Source organism: Macrotis lagotis, chromosome 5 (assembly GCF_037893015.1).
Source record: "Macrotis lagotis isolate mMagLag1 chromosome 5, bilby.v1.9.chrom.fasta, whole genome shotgun sequence".
Lineage (NCBI taxonomy): Eukaryota > Metazoa > Chordata > Mammalia > Peramelemorphia > Peramelidae > Macrotis > Macrotis lagotis.
Genome location: NC_133662.1, coordinates 221,923,236 through 221,940,060, shown reverse-complemented (window position 1 = coordinate 221,940,060; position 16,825 = coordinate 221,923,236). Strand labels below are relative to the sequence as shown.

Below are 16,825 nucleotides of genomic sequence, written 5' to 3'. Positions count from 1 at the left end.
ATAAATCCTCAGCATTTCCATATATTACCAACAAGATACAGCAGCAAGAATTAGAAAGAGAAATCCCATTTAAAATAATGTCAGACAGCATAAAATATTTGGGAGTCTACCTGCCAAGGCAGACTGAAAATACTGAAAACAACTACAAAACACTTTTCACACAAATACAATCAGATCTAAATAACTTGACAAATATCAATTGCTTATGGATAGGCCGAGCTAACATAATAAAAATGACAGTTCTATCTAAATTAAACTATTTATTTAGTGCTATTCCAAACTTCTAAAGAATTACTTTGGTGAGCTAGAAAAACTAGTAACTAAATTCATATAGAGAAATAGCAAGTCAAGAATATTGAGGGATTTAAAGAAAAAAATTCAAAAGAAGGCAGCTTAGCCTTACCAGATCTAAAATTATATTATAAAGCATCAGTCATCAGATCTGTCTGGTAATGACTAAGAAACAAAGTAGTGGTTCAATGGAATAGACTAGGCACAAAAGAGACAACAGGAAACAACTATAGTAGTCTGCTGTTTGATAAACCCGAAGAGTCCAACTTCTGGGATAAGAATCCATTCTTCGATGAAAACAACTGAGAAAACTGGAAGACAGAATTGCAGAAACTAAAATGAGACCAACATCTCACACCCTATACCAAGATAAGATCAAAATGGGTGCATGATTTAGACATAAACGACAATATTATAAGCAAACTAGGAGAACAAGAAATAGTTTACCTGTCAGGTCTATGGAAAGGGGAGCAATTTATGACTAAGGAAGAGAGGGAACAGTATAAAAAACAAACGGGATAATTTTTATTACATTAAATTGAAAAGCTTTTGCATAAACAAAATCACTGTAACCAAGATCAAAAGGAATGTAGTAAATTGGGAAATGATTTTTACAACTTGTATTTTTGACAAAGGACTCATTTCTAAAATATATAGAGAGAACTAGGTCAAATTTATAAAAAAAAAAAACCTTCCCCAATTAACAGTCAAAGGATATGTAAAGGCAATTTTCAGATGAGGAAATAAAAGTTATCTATAATCATATGAAAAACTGCTCTAAATCATTATTGATTAGAGAAATGCAAATTGAAGCTCTTTGAGCTACCACCTCACACCTCTCAGATTGGCCAATATGACCAGAAAGCAGAAAGGATAATGATCAATGTTGGAAGAGATGTGGGAAACCTGGGACACTAATGCATTGTTGGTGGAACTGTGAACTGATCCAACCTTTCTGGAGAGTAATTTGGAAATGTGTCCAAAGGGCAATAAAAATGTGCACACCCTTTGATCCAGCAATACTACTACTGGGTCTGTATCCTGAAGAGTCATTAAAAAAAAGGTTAAAAACCCACATGTACAAAAATATTCAGAGCAGCTCTTTTGTAGTGACAAATAATTGGAAATCAAGGAAATGTCCATCAATTGGAGAATGGCTGAACAAACTGTGGTATATGTAGGTGATAGAACACAATTGCTCTATAAGAAATCAAGAGGGCTGGGATTTCAGAAAAACCTGGAAAGATTTGCATGAATTGACGCTGAATGAGATGAACAGAGCTTAACAACAGCATGGGATGATGATCAACCATGATAGGCATGCTCACTCCATCAGTGCAATGATCAGGGACAATTTTAGGGGAACCATGATAGAGAATACCATTTGTATCCAGAGAAGGAACTGTGGAGTTTAAAGGAAGACCAAAGAATATTACCTTCAATTTTTAAGAAGTCATCTTATGTATTAAATAATTTTGCTATCTCTAATATTTTCTTTCTTCCTTATGGATATGTTTTTTTTCCTCTCAACACATTTAATTTTGATCTATGCATATCATGGAAACAAATGTAAATACTTTATCAGATTCCCTTCTGTTGAGGGGAAGGGGGGAGAAAGGGAAGGAGGGGGAAATAATAAAAATTCAAAACCTTATTAAAATGATTGGTAGAAACTACTATTGTACTTAATTGGGAAACAAATAAAATATTTATATAATTTTTAAAAAAGAAAATAAAGGAAGAAGAACAACAAAAAAGAATTATGGGATTTGGTCTCAATAAATCCATGTTCACATATGCATAGCATCCATGATTTTCTCTATTTTCAGCATGTCCTCTCTCAGATATTACTGTTACAAACTGGAGGAATCTAATTTTGTCAAGCTGACTCTGTATTGTAATTCCCTCCTCTCAGTGGTCACCCTTCCAGTTGTTAGCTGTTTCTTTAGTTCCTCTTGATTATCTTGAGAGGTAGCCACCAGAACATTATACACACTTTCTTAAAACCAAAGGCACATAAAAATAGGATTGAAAGCTCTCCATCATAGAGATTTGTAGCTTTGTGTTCAAGCCTCTAATATGTGTGCGAAGACATGTATCTTATTTGGTGTCAGATTTAGAATAAACAAATAAATGGATGAATAAAAAATGACTAGATGAATAAAGAAATAAAGAAGGAAAGGAAGGAAAAAAGAGAGGGTGAGAAGGAAAGAAGAGAGGAAGGAAGGAAGAGAAAGGAAGAAAGGAAGAAAGGAAGAAAGGAAGGAAGAAAGAAAGAAAGAAAGAAGAAAGAAAGAAAGAAAGGAAGGAAGGAAGGAAGGAAGGAAGGAAGGAAGGAAGGAAGGAAGAAAGGAAGGAAGGAAGGAAGGAAGGGAAAGAAAGAAAGAGTAGGAAGGGGAGGGAAGGGAGGAAGGAAAAAAGAAAAAAAGCCAGAAGGTGGCAAGGCATAGTAGATGGAACCCTGGTCTCATATGTGGAGAATATGTGTTCAAATTTCACTTCTCATATCTAGTATTTGTTTAACTTTGGCCAACTCACTAAAACCTCCCTGTGACTCAGTTTCCTCATTTACAAAATGGGGGAGGGGGGGCTAGGCTGGATAGCCTCACAGGTCTATTCTAGCTCTAAATCTATAATTTGAAAATTAAGTTCCAATTCTTGTACACACACACATTTTTCACTCTTGACTACTTCTCATGGTGTACGTATCCCTTCTAAACATATATGCTTACTTTGCATTCTGGTACATGATTTTACACTTGCTGACTTGATGCTATGTAAATGATCTCTTATTTCATGTGCTAATACACTGCCTCCCTAATTAGAGACAGAGACAGTTGATGAAATTGAAAGAACATGGAAATGAAAGTTGAAGGTTCTGTCACCTAGTTCTGGCTCTGTTTCCCTCCCAGTCCTGTGACCTTGAACAAATGGTCCAATCATCCTAGGGTCCCAATTGCCTTCCTTGGGACCGGTTTGGAGGAGATAATCTCCAAGGCCCCTCCCAGCTCTGTGCCACAAACCACATGAAAGTAGGGATTATTTCTTTTATGTTCCTTCCCCCACTGCCCAAGACAAGAGTGTCTTATTTTTTATCTATCCTCGATCACACAGTGGGTGTTGCCTCACTCAAACTGAAACCTGGGAAGGATCTTAACTTAAAAAGGACAAGGTCTCCTACTGCATCTGGCCTCAAATCAACTCCAATCATCTTGATCCATATCTGGCCAGATGGTTCCAGAGGAGAGTACCCCTTCACATAAATCCAATTCACTTAATGTTGTGGTAGGAAGGACAACAGCAACAGTAACAACAAGCTCCACCCAGGCCCATCCTTAAGGAGTTGTTGGAGCCCTGGGAAAATAAAGAAGGACACTATAACTCAGCCCCCAAACTTCCAGCTCTCCAAAAGATCTAATATTTAAACGAACATAAAGGGCAACCTCTGGAAGGAAACTATATACACATACACACACACACACACACACACACACACACACACACACACACACACACAATATCTATCTCTATCTCTATCTCTATCTCTATCCCTATCTATCTCTATCTCTATCTCTATCTCTATCTCTATCTCTATCTCTATCTCTATCTCTCTCTATCTATCTCTATCTCTATCTCTATTGAAACACAATGGAGGGAGAATTCAAGTCCTTCCTCCTTTCCCTCCCCTTCCTACTCTTTCTTTCCCTTCCTAAGTAGATAATCTTCATAAATTAAAGACCCCCCCCCCCCCCAATTCACCCTCAGGGAGACAATTATAGGATTAAAAATGGAAAGCTGGAAGGGGCCTCAAAGATGGTATAGTACCACCTTCTTACTTTACACATTAAAAAAAATTTAGGCCCAACAAAGTTAAATAATTTGACAAAGGCTACACAGGAAATAAACATCTTCCAATGTTTAGTATTCTTATCGCTGTAGCAAACCTCTGAGTCTTTGACCCTCTCCATTGAGCTAGACTGGTCTACATCTATCTATTACATGGTCTACATAGACACAGTCCCTTATTGAGCCTAGATGCTGCGTCTTTCCATGATGTAGGAAGAGGCCCGAGTTCTCATCTTTCTGGCACAGCTTTTGAGAACCCAGAGTCACTTCCTTGCCGGGATGAGATGACAAAATAAGAGTTGAATGAAGATGAAAGGAAGTCACAGATCTGAGAGGTAATCTTCACTCCATCTTAGGGACAAAGGGGACAAAAGAGTTAGATGTTGATGATGTGAACTTCATTAAATTCTTAAGATTTTCACTGGGCTGCCTCCCTGCCCTCTTATTGGCAGCTCAGAGAGGACCCTAAAACCTAGACCAAGGCAAGTATGCTACGCCTTGGCCATTGTTTGAGTTTAATTATTTAAAAAACTGAAGCCTACTGAGATGAATGAATTGGAGAGAGAGGGTGGCATGTTGGATGTGGAGTCCAGGAGACTTGTGTTCAAATACCGCCTCTGACACCTAGTAGCTTGGAAGACCCCCGACAAATCACCTTACCTTGCTCATTTTCAGTTTCTTCATCTGAAAAATGAAAATAATAGTAACTATGAATACCTCCTTCCCTCCCAGAATTGAGAGACTCAAATGAGATAATGTTCATAAAGTATCTTATAAATTTTAGAGCATCATATACATGCATATATATATATATGCATATGTCAGTTATACCATTATTATTCAAGGTCACAGCACTGTTAAGGATAAAACAAGAATGAGCATTCATGTCTTTCCTTCCTGCCCAGTCCTCTGTCCATTATAGCTTGTATTCTCTCTACATGGACTTCAGGTTGAGACAAAAGGCTTTTTCTGACTCATCTTGCAAAAATGACCAATTCTTTGCAATGCAGCTTGGCTGGGAAGCGGTGTCAGTCTGACCTCCTCTTATCACATCCCCTTAGCAACTCAGTGTGAAAGGAGCACAGCTCCACTTACAGCCAACAGTCTCCCCCAAACTCTCTCATTCACATTCATCATTTCTTTTTGGATCCTGACTCTTTTGCTTGGGGAGAAGAAACCAATATCCAAGTAAATTGTTTATTAATTGGTTATTTTAGTCAGGTCTGACTCTTCATGACTTTTCTTGGCAAAGATTCAAATGTGGTTTACCATTTTCTTCTTCATCTCACTTTACAGGGGAGGAAATTGAGGTAAACAGGGTTAAATGACTTTGCTAAGGCCCCACAGCTAGTAACATCCAAGTCCAGGTTTGGCATCAGGTCTTCCTGACTCCAGACACATGCTATCTACTGAGCCACTTAGCTGCCAAATACAAAGACAGACATACACAAGAAATTTGTACAAATGTAATCATGAAAACCCAATCTGATAAATCTCCTCAAGTCTCATCTCCTTGATGGGATTAGAGCCTAGGACCTTCTGCCTCAAGGACCCACACCCTATGGAGTTAGATACATGGGTGTTGGAGCACCTGGCAGGAGAAACATATTGATCAACGGCTACTCAGTGATTAAAACTTCATCAGACCTGTGGGGTGAGAGTGGGGCTTGAAGGAAGCAGCAATTCCTGAATCATTTCAAAATGAATGACTCCCCTTTGGGTCTAGAAGAAAGAACTAGCAAAGAATTCTGCTTTCCCCATATCAAAAGTTTTTTATCCCTTGAACTGGCAGCAAGTCACTATGGCCAATGGAGGGAGGGACATCCTTCTTACTGAAGTCCACATCCCATATTCACATCAAGTATATTGAGAAGCCTCCTGGAACTGAACTCCATTTTAGCCTGACCACCCCTGCTGCAATATAGCCTGTCCCAAAAGTCACAGCGAGATTGTTTAAAACTTCACTAAAATCTTTTAGTACACTCTGGTTAAAGTAGATAGGGAAGGGGTTAGAAAGTAAGGCTTTCAATTGGCACAATCAATAAAGACAGACAGTAGGAAGCAGTTGAGTTCCATCCCTGCTTCCAGTATGAGTTGGCATTACTTGCCCAAGAGATGTTTTTTAATTACTCATCATTTCTTTCCGAGAGAAAATGAGTGTGATTGGGGAAAGATATCTCTTCGATTTCTTATCAGTTTGAGTGCTGTGGGGAATTTCCAACATTTGTAGCTCTATCAACATGAGCCATTTTCCTTGCAACTTTCCCTAAACATTTTACCTTATATTCTAGGCAATATGGTCCTGCCTAAATCTATCACTCATCTTTGGTAGAATATAAACTTCCTGAGGACAGGGATTATTTTATTTTTTCTTTTTTTCCCCTGCCCCTAGAGCAGTGTCTAGCATCTAATGGGTATGTATTCTATTGATCAGTTGATTAACTGGAACTAACATCTCCAGAGGTATGGACATGTCATCTTAGGGCGCATAAAGGTAACATGATATAGTGGATAGTGGACTTGTCTCAGAGTCAGGAAGACCTGAGTTCAAATCTTACCTCTGACTCAAACCAGTTTTGTGACCCTGGGCAAGTCACTCATACTCCTGATATGCCAGACAACTCTTCAAGACCATAAAAGACAGGCAGCTAGGTGGAGCAGTGGATAGAGCACCAGTCCTGGAGTCAGGAGGACCTGAGTTCAAATCTGCCCTCAGGCACTTAATACATACTTAGTTATGTGACCTTGGGCAAGTCACTTAACCTAACCATTGCCTTGGAAAAAACAAACAAACCAAAAAAAGACTGGAAGGATAAGAGGGTGGAGTCAAGATGACAGAGTAGAGACAAGAACTCACTTGAACTCTCCCTAATTCCTCTATAAATTACTTTCAAATAGTACCTCAAATAGAATTCTGGAGTGGCAGAATCAATTAAAAGATGGGTTGAAACAAATTTCCAGACCAAGATAACTTAGAAGGTCAACAAGAAGGGTCTGTTATATTGGATGGTAGTCTAAGGAAGGTGGCACCATGCCCTGGCAATGCTAATAGCAGACCTTAGAGACACCTGCAAAAGTGGTATCAGCAGCATTCAGAGCTCTCAGCCTACAGGTGGTAAGGGAGTTAGAGAATTGGTCAAAAGATTATAGGGGATCTTTTGCAGGAGCTGGGTATAGGAACCTATTGCATTGCCCAGACACAGTTCCAGGATGAAGTTCAAGGGTGAAGAGGAGTGGCTGCAAGGAAACAGCGACCCTGGTCACAGTGCCAAGACCAAAAAGGAACACTATCACTAGTGGCTGCAAGAGAGCAAGGGACCTGATCGCAGTTTCAGGGTCAAGAGGAGTGTCAACCCTTGTGGCTGCAGGAGAGGAAGACTTCTTTGTAGATAAAGACTAGAACATAGGCCAGGAGAGCAGTGAATGGCAGGCCCTTTCAGTTGGGAATAGAAAGCTATCTTAGACTACAGACGAGTAGAAGGGGAAGGAGATGAGAAGGATGCAGGGCTGATAGAAGGGAGAGCAGATTAAGTGAGACTGTGGTCAGAAGCATAAAGAGGCATAAAGAAGGGAATGAGTGACAGAGAGATCCACAGAGACAAATAGAGAGAAGGATAAGCAGGGGAAAAAAATAGAATGGAGGGAGATACACAGTAATCATAACTATGAACATGAATGGTATAAGTCACCCACAAAACAGATTAAAAATTAAAAATCCAACAATATGTTTTTACAAGAAACACATGTAAAACAGAAAGGCATCAAAAGTAAAAGACTGGAGCAGAATCTATTATACTTCAGATGAAGTTTAAAGAAAATCAGAAGTAGCAATCATGATCTCAGACAAAGTAAAAGCAAAAATAGAACTAATTAAGAAAGAAAAAAAGGGAAACAACATTTTGCTAAAATGTACCATAGACAATGAAGTAATAGCAATATAAAACAAAAATGCACCAGATGGAAAATATCCAAATTCTTAAAGAAAAATTTAAATGAGTTACAGGAGGAGCCTTAACTTTTCCCACTCAGAACTAAATAAATTTAATCACAAAGTAAATTAAAAAGCCAAAGCGATGAATGGAATTTTTTTTAGGTTTTTCTTTTGTAAGGCAAATGGGGGTTAAGTGGTTTGCCCAAGACCACACAGCTAGGTAATTATTAAGTGTCTGAGATCGGATTTGAACCCAGGTACTCCTGACTCCGGGGTCGGTGCTTTATCTGCTGCGCCACCTAGCCACCCCAAATGAATAGGATGTTACAAAAGGTAGAAACAATATACCCCTTGAGAAAAGTGAATGGGAATAGAAAGGAGTTTACTTTTTTCTCAGTGGTTCGTGACATTATGTCAAAAAGTCTTTGCAATCAAATACAAAAAAGAAAAACTATTATACGCATTTTTAAGACCATAATGTAATAAAAATTGCATTCAATAAAGGGTCAGGGAACTATAGGCTAAAATTTTATTGGAGGGACTACTAGGTTGCACAATGGATAGAGCACCAAACCTAGAGTCAGGAGGACCTAAGTTCAAATCCAGCCTCAGACAGTTAATATTTACCTAGCTGTAGGACCCCATTGACTTGCAAAAAACAAAACAAAAATAAATTTATTGAAAACGTAACAATCTAATAATAAAGAATAAATGGAAACAGTAGCTTTATGAAGAGAATGACAACAATGAGACAACATACCAAAACTTATGGGAAGCAGTCAAAACAGAACTTAAGAGGGAATTTATATCTTTGAAGAAGAATAGAGAAAGAACAACTCAATGAATTGGGCATGCACTTTTAAAAAGTAGGAAAAGACCAAATCAAAAATCTTTAATTAAAGACCAAATTGAAAATTCTGAAAATCAAAGCAGAGATTAATAAAATTGAAAGTAAAAAAAACCAATAAATAAAATTAGAAACTGATTTTATTTTTTAAAAGCAAAATAGATAACTCCTTGGTTAATTTGATTTTTAAAAGTAAGAAAAACAAATTACCAGTATCAAAAATGAAAAGGGTGAATTCTCTACCATTGAAGATGGAATCAAGGCAATCATTAGAAGTTTTTGCCCAACCATATGTCAAAAATCTGATCATCTCAGTGAATGGATGAATGTTTACAAAAATATAAATTACCTAGATTAACAGAAGAGTTAATGGAATGCTTAAATAACCCTATCTTGGAAAAAAAAAATTGAACAAGCCATAAAAGAATTTCCTAAGGACCAGATGGATTTCCAAATAATCTCTACCAAAAATTTAAAGAACAAGTTTATTCCAATATGATGTAAACTATTTGGGAAAAACAGGCAAAAAAGGAATCCTACCAAATTCATTTTATCAATCAAATATGGTACTGATTCCTAAATTAGGAAGAACCAAAACAGAGAAGAAAAATTATAGCTCAATTTCCCTAATGGATATAGATGTGAAAATTTTAAATAAAATACCAACTATAAAATTGCAGAAACATATCCCAAAGATCATAGCCGGTGGAATTTATATCAGGAATGTAGGACTCATTCAATATCGGAAAAATTATAAGCATAATTGACCATATCAAGAGCAAAAATAATATAATTGCATCAATAGATACAAAAAGTCTTTGACAAAATACAATGCTCATTCCTATTAAAAAACACTAAAAACATTAATAAATGGAGTTTTCATTAAAATAGGATCTATCTAAAACCACCAGCAAACAATATCTTTCCTTTCTTTTTTTTTTTTTTTTTTTTAGGTTTTTGCAAGGCAAACGGGGTTAAGTGGCTTGCCCAAGGCCACACAGCTAGGTAATTATTAAGTGTCTGAGACCGGATTTGAACCCAGGTACTCCTGACTCCAGGGCCAGTGCTTTATCCACTGCCACCTAGCCGCCCCAACAATATCTTTCCAATAAGATAAGGAGTTAAACAAGGATGCCCATTTTTACAATTATTATTCATTATTGTCCTAGAAATACCAGCTAGAGTAATAAGAGAAGAAAAGAAATTGAAGAAATTAGATTTGACAATGGCAAAACAAATTGATCATTCTTTGCAGATGATATGATGGTGTTCTTAGAGACTCCTAGACAATCAACAAAAAAAGTAGTTGAAATTATGAACAACTTCAGCAAATTTGCAGCACATAAAAAAACTCACACAAATCATCAAAATTTCTAATGTAGTGCCCATAGAATCCAGTAGGAAGAGATGGAAAGAGAAATTCCACTTAGAATAACTGCAGACACTATAAAATACATGGGAGTCCACCTGCCAAGACAAACCCAGGAACTATATGAACAAAGTACTTTTCAAACAAAATCAGATCCAAAAAATTGAAGAAATGTTAATTGCTCATTGTTAGGCCAAATCAACATCATAAAAAATGACAATTCTACCTAAATAAATTTACTTATTCAGTATCAAACCAATTAAACTAACAAAAAAATTGGGGCAATTAGGTGGCAAAGTGGATAGAACACCAGCCATAGAGTCAAGAAAACCTGAGTTCAAATCCAGCCTCAGACACTTAATACTTAGCTGTGTGACCTTGGGAAAGTCACTTAACCCCATTGCCTTACCAAAAAACAAAACAAAAGGGAAAAAACTACCCAGAATTATTTCTTAATGCTAACAAAATTCGTCTGTAAGAACAAAAGATCAAGAATATCAAGAAAAATTAATAACTAAATATGAAGGAAGGTGGCCTACTAGTACCAATTCACAAATTGCATTATAAAACAGTAATCACCTAAACAACTTGATAATGACTAAGAAATAAAATGGTGGATTGGTGGAATAGATTAGATATACAACACATAGGAGTACATGAACATAGAAATGTAGTGTTTGATAAACTCAGAGCTCTAACCTTGGAACAATTCACTCTGACAAAAAATTTTGAGAAAACTAATGAGTTTGACAGAAATTATAGATCATCATCTTTAGGGTATACTAAGATAAGTGAAAATGGGTATGTAATTTAGATATAATGGGAAATAACATAAATTAGGGGAGCATGGAAAATTTTTCCTGTCAAATATATGGATAAGGGAGAAATTTGTTATCAAACAAGATTATCGAGATAAATGGATATTATAGATTACATTAAAATAACAAAGGTTTTGCAGAAAAAAACCAGTACAGCCAAAATGAAAATGAAAAGCAGAGAAACTAGGGGAAATTTTTATAGCAAGTTACTCTGATAAAGGTCCATTTCTCAAATATATAGGGAACTGAGTCAAATTTTGACAAATAATTCAAGGATATAAACAGGCAGTTTTCAAAAGAAGAAATCAAAGCTATCTATCCTCATATGAAATGCTTTAAATCACTACTGATTAGAGAAGTGCTAATTAAAACAACTCTGAGATACCACCTAACACCTATCAGATTGGTTAATATGACAGAAAAGGAAAATAACAAATGTCAGAGGGGATTTTGAAAAATTGGGACACATGTATTCTTGTTGGAGTTGTGAACTGATTTAAGCATTCTAGGGGACAAATTGGAACTATCCCAAAGAGTTATTAAAAACTATGCATACACTTTGACGAAACAATACACCGTTAGGTCTGTATTCCAAAGAGATTGAGGAAAAGAAAAAAGCATCCATTGTACAAAAATATTTATAGCAGCTCTTTTTGTGGTGGCAAAGAATTAAAAATTGAGGGAGCGCCCATCAATTGAGGGACGTTGAATAAGATGTGATATATGAGTATGGTGGAATACTATTGTACTATAAGAATCGATGAGCAGGATGGTTTTGGAAAAAAATCTGGAAAGACTTTTAAGTACTGGTACAAAATGAAATGAGCAGAACCAGGAGAACATGATCCACAGTAATAGCAATAGTGTAAGATGATCAGTTGTAAATGATGTAGCTATTGTCAACAATACAATTATCCAAGATGATTCTAAAGGACTTATGATAAAAAAAAATCCTATTTCCAGAGAAAGAACTGATGGAGTCTGGTCTTTTTTATATGGTTAAAAGCAGTGGGGAGGGGTGCCTAGGTGGTGCAGTAGATAAAGCACTGGCCCTGGAGTCAGGAGTACCTGGGTTCAAATCTGATCTCAGACACTTAATAATTACCCAGCTGTGTGGCTTTGGGCAAGCCACTTAACCCCATTTACTTTACAAAAAAAAAAAACCTAAAAAAAAAGCAGTGGGGATAAGTGACTTGCCCAAGGTCACACAGCTAGGTGATTATTAAGTATCTGAGGCCAGATTTGAACTCAGATCCTCCTGACTCCAGGACCAGTACTCTATCCACTGTGCCACCTAGGCACCCCTATAAGCTGATGGAGTCTGAATACAGAAGAAAGCATATTTTGTTCATTTTAATTTTCTTGGAGACTTTTGGTCTATATCTTTCATAATATAGCTAATATGGAAACATGACTTCACATGTTTAATATATACCAAATTGCCTTACCTTCTCAAGTGGTGAGGGGAAGAAGAAAGGGAGAAAACTTGAAACCCCAAATAATTAAAATTTTTACATAATTGAGAAAAAAATGAAATAAGAGGGATAAAAATTAAATTTAAAAAGATCATAAGAAACACCATGCTGTAAAGACAAATAACTTCAAAAGTTTTAGGAACTCTGATCAACTGAGAGGCATCAACCACAAATGCAAGGAATTCATGATGAAACATTCTACAATCTACATGGATTCATAATGAAGAATAAGGTGTATTTTTCTTCTTTTCTGTTCTTTTTATATAGTTAATGAAGGAATTTATTTTGATTAACTATATACATTTATTATTTTGTTTTTCTCACTTCCTCAGTGGGGGGGAGAAGGATCTAGAGAAGTGAAAATAAAATAAAATTGAATTAAAAAACAAAGACTAAGATACAGAATAACTGTTGATCTACTTAGATAAAGTTTTTTCATCAGGAGACAGTTCTAGATCAAAGGGGAAAAAAAATACCAAGTCAGCCTGGCATAGAGGATAGAAGACTATAGAAGTCTTAGTGCTGTAGCCTTGCCTCAAAGTCAGAAAGGCCTGGGCACAAAAATCTGCCTCTAATATCTACTAACCCTTTATCTCGGAGTCTCTATTTCCTAATCTGTAATATGGGGATAATAATGCTTCTAGTACTTATCTCACAGAATTGTTATGTCTCAAGTAAGATAAAGTATAGAAACTATTTTTACTCATTTAAAAATATATATGTATATATTTCTATATAAACAGATATTTATATCTATTTAAGACTGTATAAATGTCAGTTATTATGATTATTATGCATATATCCATTTCATACCCGCTGCCAAATACACACCTGAACAGGAGGGTTGGCCCACAACCCACTCCTCGCTGACTTTGTTTTTCACCACACATTTGAATTCTCTTGGCAGTGGGTCTTCCCAGGTGTACTTGAGTTTCAGTCCTTCTTTTGTCAAGGTCCCCTTCTTTAAAGGATGTGTCCCATTGATATATAAGGTCATTTCGGGATTAGTCCCATTCTGAGTCACACAAAAAATACTTTTCAGGGTGCAGTTCCATGTCATTTCTGGCTTTGAAACCGCCTCTTTGAAAAGAAAAATTAAAGAAAAAAAATCCCATTTACTTTGAGAATATCCCTGAATGGAAAATGTGTTCTAGCTTGTGTAGTCCACATGGACTCGAAGCAAAATTGGCCCCAGGTTAAGGAATGAGATGTGACTCTCAGGCCTTGGTGAGGTTTGAAAATCCTATGGATGACAGTCACTCCAATTCCATTTCATTCATCAAACATTTTAATGCCTGCTGCATTGCAGTAGGGTATAAGTTCCATGAGGGCAGGGATCACTTGTTTTTGTCTTTTTTTGCTTAGCATCAATCACTATGTCATATATAATTGGTGTTCAATAAAGGTTTGCTGAATTAAATTTGAGAATACTGGCCTAGGTGCTATGGAAGATGAAAGATTTAGTTAAACCAGTTTTTTCTTCATGAAATTTACAGTCTGGTAGGACCATTTAGGAATAAGTATTTTCCAAAGCATAAAAGATAGAGAAGCTGACTTGAATGTGAATATATATCTATTTATATTAAGATTTTTACATAACTCAAAATTAAGATAACTTCCTTTGGTTAATGGGAAAAGCAAAGGAATTTGAGATTAGAAGTGTAACCTTGTGGTATTAAATGGATAAAAGGGAGTGAGCGGGAAAAGGGTGGCCAAGAAGTCCTAGAAAGAAAAAACAATGGATGTCTAATGAAGTAGGAGTTTTTCCATGGCCAGCAGTGTGTAAGAAGTGGTTGCATGACCATGTATCAGTGAGATTATAGAAGGAATCCCCTACCATAGGTAAGGTACAGAGAAGTAATCTATAAAGTCTTTTAATTGAGATTATTTTATCCATTGTGTCTTAACAGAGAGAATTGGCTTTGGAATTGACAAGACCCGCATTCAAGTTTTGTTTCTGGTTTGTTAGGTGGTACAGGGAATAGAGCATTGGTTGTGATGTCAGGTAGACCTGAGTTAACTGGGCCTCAGACTTTGTGACCCTGGGCAAGGCACTTAACTCCAATTACATAGCCCCCAAAAAGAAAAGCCTTGCCTCTGATTCATACTGAGTTGCAACTTATAGGCAACTCAGCTTATTAAATATAAATGAGTGGACAATCTTCATTCACATAAGAAACATCACACCATTACTTTCCTACACTTATGAAATCATAAGGTCTGGAGATATTTAGGAAAGTCCACTCATTTTTCATTGCTAACATCCTTCTTCAGCTAATAAGTTGTCTTCTGTTAAAAAAGCCTGCTTTTGGATTACTGAGAATTTGGGGAAAACCACAGAACAAAGTAAGAATGGGGAAGGAGGAAACCTAAAATATATGACATGAAATTTTAGCCAGGGCATCTGTCCATAATCAGAACCTCATCTGCCTCCTATTCCTTTCTATACTGGCTAGTTTTTTTATTTGAGTCCTTAGCCAGGCAGGGGCCATAGAAACATCTACTGATTGGCAACCATCAATGAAGGAGAGAGAAAAAAGGGATACTCACCCATCACATTCAAAGTTAATGTTTTCTTCAATAGGTTTTTTCCATTTTTATTATACACTGACACTGTGTAGTTTTGCTCAGAGACTGCCTTCAGCTCTCTAATTTTCAGGGTTCCATTTATGAATATCTCATAGTTTGTGTTTTTCCCAGTAGTCACTTTATCTGAGCTTACTTTTCCAATCAGAGTCTGTCCTTCTGACCACCGTATATCATCTATTTCTTGGCCCTTTGGGAGATCAGGAATATCCAAAGAGATAGATTGAGCCAGTATACCCCAAACCATATTCTCTTCTACCATGACACCTGTTAAAGAAAGAAGGGACACTGGAATCACCAAATATTGGAAAGCCATTGAGGAGACAGAATCCCCCCAAGGTCTCAGAGCCAAAGAACAAACGATTGAGTTGGGTCTAGACTGCAGGTCTTCTAACTCCTAATCCAGGAAAGAGAAGAAGACAACAGAATGTGTCAGGAGACATTCCCACAAAGAAGGGAAACAGTTTCAGATCCCCTTAGATCATATATTCAGAAGTTGGATGTTTTAAAAGCAATTTCTCAAAATCTCACAAGAAGAAAGAGGAACAGTTCACTTACCTCTTGGGGAAAAGAACAAAAGAAGCAGGTAGGTCACTAAAAGATGACTTTGAAATTTCATCTCTGGAAGGTATCTCCAACTTGGGCTACCAAAAAATTGTCAAAGATTGAAGTGGCAGTTCTTCAGTTAGTTGGACCTCAAGCTCTGCTCCCTCCTCTTTTTCTGTATTCAAGCTACACAAAGTACAGTATTCTAATTTGACTGGGTGGGTGGGGATTGAAGGATGGGAGGGTGGAGACTAGGGGAAGGATGCCAAATGTTCTGTGAACCCAAGGGGAGAAAAAGATTCTCTAAACTCAAAACTACCTTCAGATTTTCAGTAAAGTGAAACAGCAGGATTATGGGGAGGAATTAGAGTATTCAAGGGTTCCCAAAACTCATTCTCCCCTCTGACTCCCTTTTACTAATCCTTCCCCCCCTTTTTTCACACAGCAAGCAGGAAATGGAGCTAAAGGGGGGCACTGTGGCCTCACCAGACTTGATCTATTGTAAAAGCTCTCGAGTGTTGGAAATTATGGTATTGCACCCATACTTACTTGTTTTTGTGGTTTCTTACCTTTAAGTACTGACCTTAGGCCAATTACAAACCCTTTGAAGATAGAGAAGTGGTCTCCTATTGTTTCTGTGAAAGTTTTTTTTTTTTTTTAGGTTTTTGCAAAGCAAATGGGGTTAAGTGGCTTGCCCAAGGCCACACAGCTAGGTAATTTTTAAGTGTCTGAGGTCGGATTTGAACCCAGGTACTCTGGACTCTGGGGCCAGTGCTCTATCCATTGTGCCACCTAGCTGCCCCACTGTGAAGGGTTTTACTAATGACCAATATTTATGTAGAGTTTGCAGAATGCTTTCTACCCATGATTTTGCTTGATCCCTACAGCAACATTTTTTAAAAATTTGAGTAGAAAATTTTTGTTTTCTTTGTACATCACATCCCAAAGCGCTATATTAATCCCTCTAGTTATTTAAGTTATTCTTTACTTCTTCACATACATACTTTGCAATGTTGGATTCTCTTAATATGTGTGCTTGGAGAAGTTCTTAAATAATCCATGGCCCCTTTGGTAGTGTGATGAAGCCTATGGACTCCTCAGAATAAGGTACAGTAA

At 36.9% G+C, this 16,825-nt stretch overlaps 1 protein-coding gene across 3 annotated transcripts in view; it reads right to left on the bottom strand.

Annotated features, from left to right (window-relative positions):
• The window catches only part of CD2 (CD2 molecule), a 47,640-nt gene extending 31,530 nt beyond the window's left edge, over positions 1 to 16,110 (bottom strand). For 2 of the 3 annotated variants that reach the window (XM_074188536.1, XM_074188537.1), the window contains exons 1-3: positions 15,722 to 16,110; positions 15,128 to 15,430; positions 13,409 to 13,657 (exon numbers count right to left, since the gene is read on the bottom strand). In XM_074188536.1, the coding sequence (XP_074044637.1) occupies positions 13,409 to 13,657; positions 15,128 to 15,430; positions 15,722 to 15,782 (613 nt within the window). In that variant the 5' untranslated portion in view covers positions 15,783 to 16,110. The remainder of the gene's footprint in view (positions 1 to 13,408; positions 13,658 to 15,127; positions 15,431 to 15,721) is intronic. The other variant, XM_074188535.1, reaches the window with a different exon arrangement.
• Between the last annotated feature and the right edge of the window lie 715 nt (positions 16,111 to 16,825).